The sequence below is a fragment of the Ursus americanus genome, chromosome 14 (genome assembly GCF_024610735.1).
Source record: "Ursus americanus isolate L20-20 chromosome 14, mUrsAme1.1.p, whole genome shotgun sequence".
Classification (NCBI taxonomy): Eukaryota; Metazoa; Chordata; class Mammalia; order Carnivora; family Ursidae; genus Ursus; species Ursus americanus.
The window spans coordinates 50,627,386-50,639,450 of NC_142140.1; the positions used below are offsets into that span (position 1 = coordinate 50,627,386).

The window sequence follows — 12,065 nt, forward strand, 5'->3', positions numbered from 1 at the left end:
GTGCTGGGGGACAGAGGTGACGATGGCCGGGGCCGCACCTGCACAGTGGGGGAGGACCACGGACAGTGGACAAATGTATCAATCAGGATGTGAGAGATACCAGGAAGAAAAATAAAGCGGGGAAGGGGAGAGAGAGACAAGAATGTTGCTTCCGATTGGGGTTCTGGTGAGGGGCTCTCTGAGGAAGCGACGTGAATTAAAATTGCAAGCCGTTGTGGGACCCAGGGCAGGAGAGAATTTTCACTGTAATAAAAGAGCCCCACAGGGAACGTCCTTGCACGTATCTGTTACTGGCTGTGTAAGAGTTTTTTCCAGACTAGGGGCGCCTGGGTGGCTCGGTTGTTTAAGCATCTGCTTTTGGCTCAGGTCATGATCTTGGGGTCCTGGAATCGAGCCCCTATTCAGCAGGGAGCCTGCTTCTCTCTCTCCCTCTGCCCCCCCCCGCCCCCTCCCCCGCTTGTACTCTCTCCCTCCAATAAATAAAATCTTTTAAAAAAAGTTATTTTTCAGAATAGATATCTGGCCCTTGAGTGCTGCAGAAAGAGTAATACTCCAAATATTCCAATTGCTCCTCCCCAACCCCCCACCCCTACCCTCACTCGCTTTGCCCCTTGTAGTCAGGCAGGACTATGTGAGTAATCCTGGCCCAGGAAACAGGAGCAGAAGGGTTAGGTGATACTTCTGGGTGGAAACCCTGAAAAGCTGACTTGGGAGTCCTGTCTCTGTTTTCCACGGTGCCCAGCAACAGTGGGGCCTGCTGTTCAGGGTGGGGCAGCTTCTGTTGGGCTGGATTCCTGAGTGGCCATGGGGCCCAGAGACCCTGCTGGTCTGCTGGGATCATCTTGTGAGGGTGACCAACCCTGGTGTTAGTCACTGACCTTCGGGGCTGTTGGGTACGCAGAATGCCTGTCTAATACACGTGTGAAGCAGAACCAATATGGTATATCTTACATATATATCCCTTATCTTATCTATGTATATCCTTTTATACATGCACAAGTGAAACAGAACCAATAAGATAGATATATATGTATCTATATATATCTCTTATCGTACATGTTTATCCTTTACATCTCTCTTATCTATACATATGTATATATCATTTTATATACATAAAATCTCTCTCCTTTGATCTATATAGATCTATGTCTATCTCTATTGATCGATCTATCTGTATCTACAACTCATCTATTATCTCTCTATAGAAAGAGAGATTTAGGGGCACGGTCGTTTAGCGTCTGCCTTCGGCTCAGGGTCCTGGGATCAAGTCCCACATTGGGCGTCCTGCTCAGTGGGGAGTCTGCTTCTCCCTCTTCCTCCACCACTCCCCCTGCTTATGCGCGCGCTCTCTCTCTCTCAAATAGATAAAATCTTTTTAAAAAGAAAGAGAGATTTATGATGAGGAATTAGCTTATGTGATTATGGAGGCTGAGAAGTCTCATAATCTGCCATCGGCAAGCTGGAGGTCCAGGAGCCTCATGGTCTAATTCCAGTCTGAGCACCAAGGCCTGAAAGCCGGGGCTGCTAATGGTGTAAATCTCAAGTCCCAGTCCAAGGGCAGGAGAAGACCAGGGTCCTACTCGAAAGTCAGACTGGAAGAAAAAAGGGCCAATTTCTCCATTTGAAAGAGGACTTTGGCTGCCTCCACTTGGACCTCAAACTTTCTAAGTTGGGTTCTTCTTTCCAGCTTGTCTCTTGGCTCAGGTGGAAGACCCTGAGGGCAAAGCCTCCTGTGATGGGAACTGAAACTCCGAGCTCACATGGAAGGACTGCCCTGAGCCAGCGAGACCCCACCCATGATGACTCCGAGACAAGGATCGATTTGACCTTCCCTGCCCACCTGCACGTAGCCACCCACTGTTGCCCCACATTTTCCTTCCATAAACCTGGAAGTATTTTCTGCACTTGGGAGACCGTCCTTGAGACACTAGTCACTGTCTCTCCTGGTGTTGGCCTCACTGAAATAAATTCCTTTCCCTGCTTTTGGATTTTGTCAGCAACAAGTGGCTGAACCTGGTCTGTTTGGGGCCCCTGGTCTCTTGCTCCCCTGAGCCCTGGCCACACCTTTTCTGCATTTTGTTCTCTTCAGGCCCTCTGTGGATTGAATTATGGCCATCCACACTGGGGAAGGCAATCTATGTCACAGAGTTCACTGATTCAAATGCTAGTCTCTTCTGGAAACACCCTCACGGATGCACCCAGCAATCATGTTCAACCTGGGCGCCCCATGACCCAATATCATTTTATAATATTACCTTGTACTTGACCTGTACGATTAACCATCACAAGCACGTGGCAGGCACATTTTCAGTTTTACCAGGTACTTTCAGGTTCCTCCTCTCTTTCTGACCCTCCTTCTCCATGACCACTGCCTGCTCTCTTCTGCCCGCCCCTCAGGCATAAGTCTTCCTCAACAGTTTCCTTTCTCGTTTTATACTTTCTCCTTGGCTAATGCCATCCGTGCTGTGGCTTCAGCTCTCACGCCGTGGACAGCCTCTGTAGTCGCTAGGGTTAGAGTACGTTGTGTTTTCAAAGGAGAAAAGAATAGAAATGGTGGCTTACACAAGAAAGACATCCGGGGCGCCTGGGTGGCTCAATCAGTTAAGCATCTGCCTTGGTTTTGGCCCAAGTCGTGATCTCAGGGTAGTGAGATTGAGCCCCATGTCAGGCTCCGTGCTCAGGGCAGGGTCAGCTTAAGATTCTCTCTCTCCCTCTTCCTATGCCCCTCCCCCGCCTCTCTCTCAAATAATAAATAAATAAATCTTAAAAAAAAAAATCTTCGTGGGGTGCCTGGGTGGCTCAGTCAGTTAAGCATCTGCCTTCAGCTCAGGTCATGATCTCAGGGTCCTGGGATAGAGCCCAGAATGGGGCTCCCTGCTAAGCAGGGAGTCTGCTTCTCCCTCTCGTTCTACCCCACCCCCTGCTCATGCTCTCTCTCACTCTCAAATGAATAAATACATAAATACATAAATACATAAATACATAAATACATAAAATCTTTAGAAAAAAACATCTTTGAGCCTCATAGAGCCCCTAAGGGGCCTAACCATGAGAGTTTCCCTGCTTTTGCCAGACATGCCCCCCGCCCGGAGGCAGAGGCTCCCCGCCTAGCTAGCTCGTCTATCAGCCAGACCAGCTGCACCCCATCTGGTCCTCAGCCTAGTGGGTTCACCTTTCTGCCAGCCTGAGAAATTATCCAAACATGCCAATCACGTCCTCCCCTGAGAACCAGAGGTCACCTCATCCTTTTGTCACTACAAAGCCTGCCTGCCACAGCTCCTGCTTTTTAAATTTTTTCTTTATGAAAAAAAAAAAAATGTATCCCAGCTTCTTGGTGATTTTCTACAAGATTCATATTAATGTAAGCATATTCTTTTATGAATAAGCAACTTTCATTACTAAACTTTGGAGGCCACAATTTAAATAAATATGCTAATTTTAATTGTGAATTTGGTGACTTTTCTGGCTGTTTTGACCCTGATTCTTGACTCTGCTCCCACGTGCGACACCCCCATGTGGCTCCACATGGCGTGCAGTGTTCTTCCCCTCCTCTGGGCCATGAGTATATATGACTAATAAGCCAGTGCCTATTTTTTTCTATGCAGGGTTGGGTGTCAGGTGTTTGGCTACCATGTGTCATTTAGAGCAGGAGATCCCTCCCTCACCAGCAGGGTAGATAGGAGGTGATTAAAACCCCAGTCCTTGCAGGGACGGCCTTCCATCAGACATGAGATGGTTACTTCTATCTTGTTGCTCCATCATTCAAGGCCACTACTCTCAAGGTAAGGTCATCGCCCAAGATGGCTGCTGGAGTCCCAGACATCACCTCAACCTTCCAACAACAGGGAGGAGAAAGGCACTCCCTTTCCCCCAAAGTTGTGCATACCACTTCTGCTTCCACTGTCACAGGCTGTACCTAGCTCCAAGGGAGGCTGGGAAATGTGGTTCTTTATCTTAGGCAGCCATATGCCCAGCTAACTATCAATAAGTTGACGGATTTGGCCCCAATCCTGAAGGGCTAATTAGCCAGATGAAGGCTGAATTGGGAAGTTTGGCCGTAGCCTGTGCCTTGAAGTTCAAAGCCATTAGAAGAGAGCAGGGGCAGGACCGAGGAGCACCTTGGGATCATTAGATTGGTACTGATTTAAGGCCCTTCCTTTCCTTAATTGGGAGACTGCATTTCCCATCATTCTCTTGCACGCTTTCACATCAACCCCACCTCCTCCCTGGACCTCCCAGCAACCAAAATGAGACCAGACTGCCGCACTAGCTGCTCAGTATTATTCCAACTGTCCCTTGTTCCCATGACCCTACAGTCCTCCCTACTCTGAGGTCAGAGCCAAGAGACACCAACAGTCGCTTCCCGTGCAAACCTTTCCACACATACAGACACAATCCTACATGCACTCCCTGAAGGTGTAATAAATGGTGACTATGCTAGGCTCTAGGTCTGTCAACCACACTCCTTCACTGCAGCCCCTGCAGAACTCTCTGCTGGGTAGGGGAAGGCTGGACTAGGCAGGGCAGGGCTAGGAAGGGCAGGGCAGGGCAGGGCAGGGCAGGGCTGCTCTGGTCTGGGCAGTGAAAGGTAGAGAGAAGAGAGTTTATTACAGGGAGATAAGGCCAGTGGCTCATCTATGAGAGCACTGGTTGGGTTCTTAGCCAATGAGCACATTCCATCTTTCTGGCTGCAGAGACTGGTTCCAGCTGGACATGTGACCAAAGCTAGGCCAACGAGATTTAAGCTCGAGGCTGGGGGTGTGCACGGGGTGCTGCTGGGGATATCTTGGCCCCACACAGAGAAGCCTGCTGGTAGAGCTGAGAGACAGAGGGGGCATCTATCCTGAGGACATCATTTGAGCCCCTGGATCCAGCTTTACCTGAAAGATACATCTACTGAACATTTTGGTTCATGAGGCAATAAATGCCCTCATTTGCACTAGCTAGTTTGGTTTGGGTTCTCCAACCTTTGCAACTGAAAGAGGCCTACCGGAAACAGGTTGGTTCTCAGTGGGGTGAGGATCAATACAGTAATTCAGTAGCTCTGGGGGGCTGGTCCCATTACTCTGCTAGGGGGACTGAGGAGCTTCTCCCCAGTGTCCAAGCTAACAGCCACTGGTCCCACATGGAGAACTTGGGCTGGGGACTGCTGTTCTCTTCTGGCTGAAGCTAAGACGTATCTCCTACCCTAGCCCTGAGGGACCCTGAGTGTCTCTTGTCACGAGCCCACACCATCCTGGGAAATGTGGGCGAATGACCATCTCCAAGTTTCTTCCTTTGTGGGAGGGGGATTAATAATACAGACACCCTCTCTCTCCATCATGCTCCCACATCTTGGTCCCTTCTTCCCACCCCCCTGATGTACTTCACTGCCCCCTGCCCTCCCATAACAGGTGCTGTCTGGAGCCCACCATGCCCCACTCAGGCCTCACCATCAGGCGCCGATATCTGTTTAGGGCTGGTGCCTGTTCTCCCCAAAGTGCCGGTGGTGACTTCAGATCCTTCAGGAGCAGCCTTCAACCAGTGCCTAATGGAGGGAGTTGGAGAATCAATATCCCAGCTTCCCCCCACCCCCCGCCCAGGTAGGACATGTGTCCTGTGCAATCTGCCCGCATTCCCCAGCAGAACGGAGCCCCACGTGCCTCTGGTGGGAACTTGCTTGATAACAAGAATGACAAACAGTCCCAGTTTGCCCAGGACTAAGGGTTTCCTGGGACACAGGAATTTGAGTGCTAATACTGGCAAACTCCAGGCAAGTTGATTATCCCAGCAATAACTCATCGTTGGCTGCTCCCTCCCTTTCCTCTGTCATTTCCTTGCTCTGCTACAGCTTCTTTCTCTAAGACAAATACACTCAATCCTTGTCTCAGGCTCTGCTTTTGGGAAACCAGCCCCCCTCGACCTCCTTCATCCTCTTCACGCAGCCCATTGGCTCAGCCCCTTCTGAGCTGAGCATTTGTGAGGGGCAGATGTGGTGCTTAGAACTTTCTGTCCATTCCCTGGCTTTGCCTTGTGAGAGCCCTTCGAGGAAGGAAGGGTATTCTGTCATCTCTGTTTTACACATGGGAGAATTGAGGTTTGGGCAGGAAAACAATTTGCCTGAAGATACCTTGCTGGCAAGTGGTGCATCTTGGGAAACAGGACCTGGGGCAAAGGTTGGCTCCTTCTCCCCACACTGCTACTCTGGGGCAGAGGGCGTGGAATGTGCCGGGCACTGTCTCATCCACCTCACATGGATTATCTCGTGTAATCTTTATACCGCTCCTGAGAGATGAGACAACCATCCCCCCACTTTGCAGAGTGGGAAACCAAGGCCCAGAGAGGTGGCAGGCCCCAGGTTCAGGCCCAGGCAGGCTGGCGCTGAGCGTGTATCCTTAACCACCGGGCTGGTGCCTCAATACGTGTAATTTCCTTTCAGGCGGCGGCTGTGGCCATTTGGGGAGGAGGGGGAGGGGCCCAAATGGCAGATCTGGCTGGGAGCCCCCAGGCTGGCATCTGGGCTGGCGGGCTGAGCCCAGACCTGCCCTGACCCCTTGCTGCCAGCCCCAGTTCCTTGGGGACCCTCCCGTGGCTTGAAGCATCCTCCGCTCCTCTGCCCCCACCCCTATTTCTGTGGTTGTCCCAAATACCAGACAGGGCGAATCTTAGCTTTCCCCCAAGCATTCCATGCTCCTGTGGCCCGGCCCAGGCTGGCCGAGGTTACGCAAGCTGAGCTGGGGTGGTTGGTGGGGGTGGGACCGAGGGGACGGGCTGGCCTGTCCTCACCACCCCATCCGGCAGCCCGCCCACCCTCCCCAGGGCGGGGAAGGGGGTGGGCCAGCTAGTTCTCCTCCACCCCCCCCCCAGCCCCTGGGAGAACAAGCTGGGTGGAGGGTGGCCCGTGCCAAGAGATGGGGGGCGGTGGCAGCCACGGAAGAGACTCCAGGAGGTGACTGCCTGGTTTCCATTAGGGAGCCGTGGTCGGCATTTCAGGCAAGACGGCAGAGCTGGGGCTGGCTATGGTAAGGTGGGGTGGGGAAGGGGAGGGAAGGGCAGGGGAGGGAGGGGAGCCTGCCTGCTCCCCTTACCACCCCCACCCCATGCGGGGATGCTCCTGTCACCATGGTGACCTGGTGCCCGGCCTGGGCACACCCTGACCCATCCGTCCCTCTATTCCCAGCGGCTGAGCCTACTGCTGCTGCTCCTGCTGCCGTCTGGCCCCCCACCCACGTCCGGCATGGAGGACGCCGCCTTCCCCCACTTGGGGGAGAGCTCGCAGCCCCCACCCCGGGCCTGCCCCCTGCGCTGCTTCTGTCCCCGGGCAGACACGGTGGACTGCAATGGCCTGGACCTGCAGGTGTTTCCAGACAACATCACCAGGGCAGCTCAGCACCTCTCCCTGCAGGTGGGGCCCCGGGGGATGGGGGTGGTAGGGTGAGCATGCAAAGTGCTGGGGTTAAGGCTGATGGGGTATGGGGTCCGTGTGTACGAGTGAGGTGTTGGGCATGCGGGGCTTGGCAATCGTAGAAGCTGGCCTTGATGGGAGTGTGGGGGTCTGTGCGTTGGGGGTGAGAGGAGGTAGGGGTACAGATATTGGAAGTAGGAGGGGCTGAGGGTTCGGAGGTGTTAGAGGTCAACATCTTGGCAGTTATGGGGTTTTTTGGGGACAGAGTGATGGAGCATTTGGGTCACTTGTGGGGGTGACGGAGTATCAGATGTCAATGTCTTTTTGGTTCTGGGGTTGTCTGGAGTCAGGGTAATGCGTGTCGGGGGTCAACGATAGGGACAGAGGGGGTGCCGGGGTTGGTGGTTACAGGGCTGTTTGTGGTTACAGGGTGGCTTTAGATGCAGGGGATCAAGTGCAGGGCTGAGGGGTGGCAAGGCTCACTTGGTTAAGGCAACGGGGAGCTGGGAATCAGGGCTCTGGCCACTGGTCGAGGGCTCAGGGGTGTGAACCCGTCCCCCAGAACAACCAGCTCCAGGAGCTCCCCTACAACGAGCTGTCGCGCCTCAGCAGCCTGCGGACCCTCAACCTCCACAACAACCTCATCTCCTCCGAGGGTGAGGGGGAGGGGCCTGCGGAGGCGGGAGACCCGAGGGTGAGGGGAGAGGGGGCCTGCGGAGGCGGGAGACCCGAGGGGGAGGGGGAGGGGCCTGCGGAGGCGAGAGACCTGAGGGTGAGGGGAGAGGGGCCCTCCGGAGGCGGGAGACCCGAGGTGGCCCCTGCCCTCCCCTGCTGGGTCTGTGGGTAGCTCTGCGGTAGTTCCCAGAACTGCCCTTTGCTGAGCAGGATGGAAACTCAGGGCATGGGGGCTGGGGAGGGGCGGGGGCTGTGGCTTTCGAGGACGGTAGGGAGGGGGTGGGAGGGGGCCTGGAGGGGCCTCCGCCAGTCCCCAGACAGGGGCCCTGGGGCCGCGGGGAGCACAGACTCCGCCGTTGCGTCCTATGAGGCCGGGCCTGGGGTGCCCTCACTGCCCTCCCGCCCCCAGGGCTGCCCGATGAGGCCTTTGAGTCCCTCACCCAGCTGCAGCACATCTATGTGGCCCACAACAAGGTGAGCCTCCCTGCCTGCCCCGGGGCGGACCACGGGGGGCTGCAGGGCAGGGCACCAGCGTGGCTGTGCTCCCACAGCTCTCGGTGGCCCCCCAGTTTCTGCCCCGCTCCCTCCGAGTTGCGGACCTGGCTGCCAACCAAGTGACAGAGATCTTCCCGCTTACCTTCGGGGAGAAGCCCGCGCTCAGGTAGCCCCCCGCCCAGCCCAGACCTCTCAGACCTCAGAGACGCCTGCGGTCACTCCCTACCCTTGGAAGCCCGAGGGGACCACGAGCCCGCCCTGGGGGGTGGGAGGGGGCAGAGTCCTAGCCTGGCGGTGTCTGAGGCAGGACCCCCTGGACGCTGTGTCTGGAGGAGACACAGGTGTGCACACTGAAGGCAGCTCTGGGGTGCGGGGTAGGAACGGGGCGGGGGGCGGGGGGAAGGCCAGGGGCAGGCTGGTGGCCAAGCCGGGCTCCCCTCAGGTCCGTGTACCTCCACAACAACCGGCTGAGCAACGCCGGCCTGCCCCCCGACGCCTTCCACGGCTCCGAAGCTGTAGCCACCCTCAGCCTCTCCAGCAACCGGCTCAGCTACTTGCCGCCCAGTCTGCCGCCCTCCCTGGAGCGGCTCCACCTGCAGGTGCCCCTCCCTCCCCTCGCCACCCCACGTTCCCGCCTCCTGGGGGGCAGGCGGGGAGCACTCTACCTCCTCCCAATTCCAGTAGGCAGAAATCTCTTTGAGTCTCGTCCACTGGCGCGGGTCATTCACAGGTGCTCTCTGAACAGCCTTGCTGAAGTGAGCTCCTCGTCACTCCCTTACGAAAGAGCCTTCCATAGCTCCCCGCTGCCCTCTCTCCCGGCCTCATTCTCTCCTCCCTTCCCAGAACAACCTCATCTCCAAGGTGCCCCGAGGAGCCCTGAGCCGCCAGACCCACCTCCGTGAACTCTACCTCCAGCACAACCAGCTGACAGACAGTGGCCTGGATGCCACCACCTTCAGGTGGGGCCCGGGACAGGGTAGGACAGGGGTGCGGCCTTGTGCTGGCAGGGGTTGAAGATTCAGAACCTGGGCACCCCAATCCTCTATCCCCCTCTGGTGTATGACTCCTAAACCGAGGCCTCGTTTGCTGAGCACCTGCTGTGCGCCAGGCTCAGCCAAGCACCTAGCGGCCATCCTTGCTCCCGGCTGCTCTGTGCCCCAGTTTTATTATCCAAACGTCATCACCGCCACGTGCCGATCTTGGACCCAGAACTCTGTCCTGCGCCTCCACGTCCAACCGTCAGGCTGGAATCTGCCCTGACCTCAGCACGTGTGCCTCCTGCCCACGTCTCTCAACTCAACCAGACCCCAGTTGGGGTCTCCAGCTTCTATCTCAGGACCACTCCTCAACCCCCGCCCCCAAGAGCCACCCGGCCCCCGCTCTGGGCACCCAGCCCAACGCCGGCCCTCTCTCCCGCCAGCAAGCTGCAGCACCTCGAGTACCTGGACCTGTCCCACAACCAGCTCGCCTCGGTGCCCGCTGGTCTGCCCCGCACCCTGGCCGTGCTGCACCTGGGCCGCAATCGCATCCGGTGGGTGGAGGCGGCCCGGCTGCGCGGGGCTCGGCGCCTGCGCTACCTGCTCCTGCAGCACAACCAGCTGGGAGCGATGGGGCTGCCCGCTGGGGCGCTGCGGCCGCTGCGGGGCCTGCACACGCTGCACCTCTACGGCAACAGGCTGGAGCGCGTGCCCCTGGCGCTGCCCCGCCGCCTGCGGGCCCTGGTGCTGCCGCACAACCACGTGACCGCGCTGGGTGCCCGTGACCTGGCTGGCATGCCGGGCCTGGCCGAGCTTAACCTGGCCTACAACCGCCTGGTCAGCGCCCGTGTGCACCACCGGGCTTTCCGCCCGCTGCGTGCCCTGCGCAGCCTCGACCTGGCCGGCAACCAGCTGACCCGGGTGCCCGGCGGCCTGCCCGGCAGCCTGCACAGCCTGCGGCTGCAGCGCAACCAGCTGCGGACCCTGGAGCCTGAGCTGCTGGCCGGCCTGGACCAGCTGCGGGAGCTCAGCCTGGCGCACAATCGGCTCCGCATTGGAGACATCGGGCCCGGCACCTGGCACGAACTACAGGCCCTCCAGGTCAGGGGCGGGCTGGTCAGCCGCACTGTCCCCCGGCCCCCCCGGCCCCTCCGTCCCCGTGCCTCTCGGCATCTCCCCGCCAGGCCCTGAGACGCCACCAAGAGAGCCCAGCTGATGGGCCTGGGGGGGGGGGTAAGACGGACGCAGCCTCCAGGCCTTGGGGTGCGCCGTCCCTGCCACCTGGTCCTCTGCAACCACCCCGCCCACCCCCCCAGCAAACAGGGCGCCCCTAGCTCCTTCTGAACACTCTGGATTCCGCAGTTTAGAGCATCTGTGGGTGCCAGGCGCTGTTCTAGGAACTAGAGATGCCCCTGGGCGCAAACCGACACAGCTCCTGGGCCGGCACAGAGCGCTAGTTAGGGAGAAAGCAGTGAACAGCGATCCTAAGTAAACCGTGTCGGAAGGGCTGAGGTGAGGGAAGTGCCATCTTTGGGGCTGACTCCGCTGTCTGGCGTCCCAGCACCCAGATCATGGCCTGCCCCCAAGGGAACTCCGTGTACCCTGGCAGGGGGAGGCATGTGGCAGCCGTGAAGGGCCGAGGGGAGGGCACAAGGCCCGGGCTGGTGTGGGGTGCCCAGGAAGAGGGGTCAGGACCTGGCGGATGGCTCGAGGCCCGGGGCCGCGGCACCGTCTCCGCCCTTCTGCGCAGGTGCTGGACCTCAGTCACAACGAGCTGTCCTTCGTGCCCCCTGACCTGCCCGAGGCGCTGGAAGAGCTGCACCTGCAGGGCAACCGCATCAGCCACGTGGGCGCCGAAGCCTTCCTCAGCACGCCCCGCCTGCGCGCCCTCTTCCTCAGGTGCCCCGGGGCGGCCGGGCAGAGTGGGTGCGGTTGGGGGGGTGCCCTGGGAGGCTGTGGTGGACCTGAGCAGGCCTGGGTGGGTCAGGACGGTTGTGGCCCCCTCCCTCGGCAACCCCCCTCATGCCCACCTCTTGGTCCAGGGCAAACAGGCTTCACATGACCAGCATTGAGCCTGAGGCCTTCCTGGGCCTCCTGCACCTGAGTGTGGTGGATACGGCGGGGAACCCCGAGCAGGTCCTGGTCCGGCTGCCACCCGCAGCCCCACGTCAGCCACGGGTGGGGGGCCCCTGAGCCCGGAGGGGCCCAGCAGTGCAGCCCAGACCTCTGGGGCTCCCCTGGGCCATGGACTGAGGAGACAGTGTCCACCTGGGGCCTCGACCGGTCTCCCTCAGGTCTTGAGGTCTGGGCCGCCTGAGCTATGCCGCCGGGAGGCTGGGACAAGGGCACCGCCTCCACACACAGGGCGCCCTGGGAGAGGCCGAAGCGTGCAGCTCGCACACCAGGCACACAGACAACGCCAACCCTGCCGGACACACGGACACATACCCCGCTCCCCGCGCAGGTGGAGACAGCAACAATAAAGCCTAACCCTTTCAAGTGCTCACCACCCACCAGCTGCCCTTCACCTTGCA

General features: G+C 58.3%; 1 protein-coding gene across 1 annotated transcript; it reads left to right on the top strand.

The window, feature by feature from the left end:
• The first annotated feature begins 6,854 nt into the window (after positions 1-6,854).
• PODNL1 (podocan like 1) lies at positions 6,855-12,030 on the top strand. Its single transcript, XM_045812004.2, has 10 exons — positions 6,855-7,001; positions 7,160-7,384; positions 7,947-8,040; positions 8,469-8,533; positions 8,611-8,720; positions 8,997-9,153; positions 9,398-9,513; positions 9,975-10,632; positions 11,282-11,430; positions 11,574-12,030. Exons 1-10 carry the CDS (start codon positions 6,999-7,001, stop codon positions 11,722-11,724), a joined length of 1,728 nt encoding a protein of 575 aa, XP_045667960.1. The 5' UTR covers positions 6,855-6,998; the 3' UTR covers positions 11,725-12,030.
• Positions 12,031-12,065: the final 35 nt, after the last annotated feature.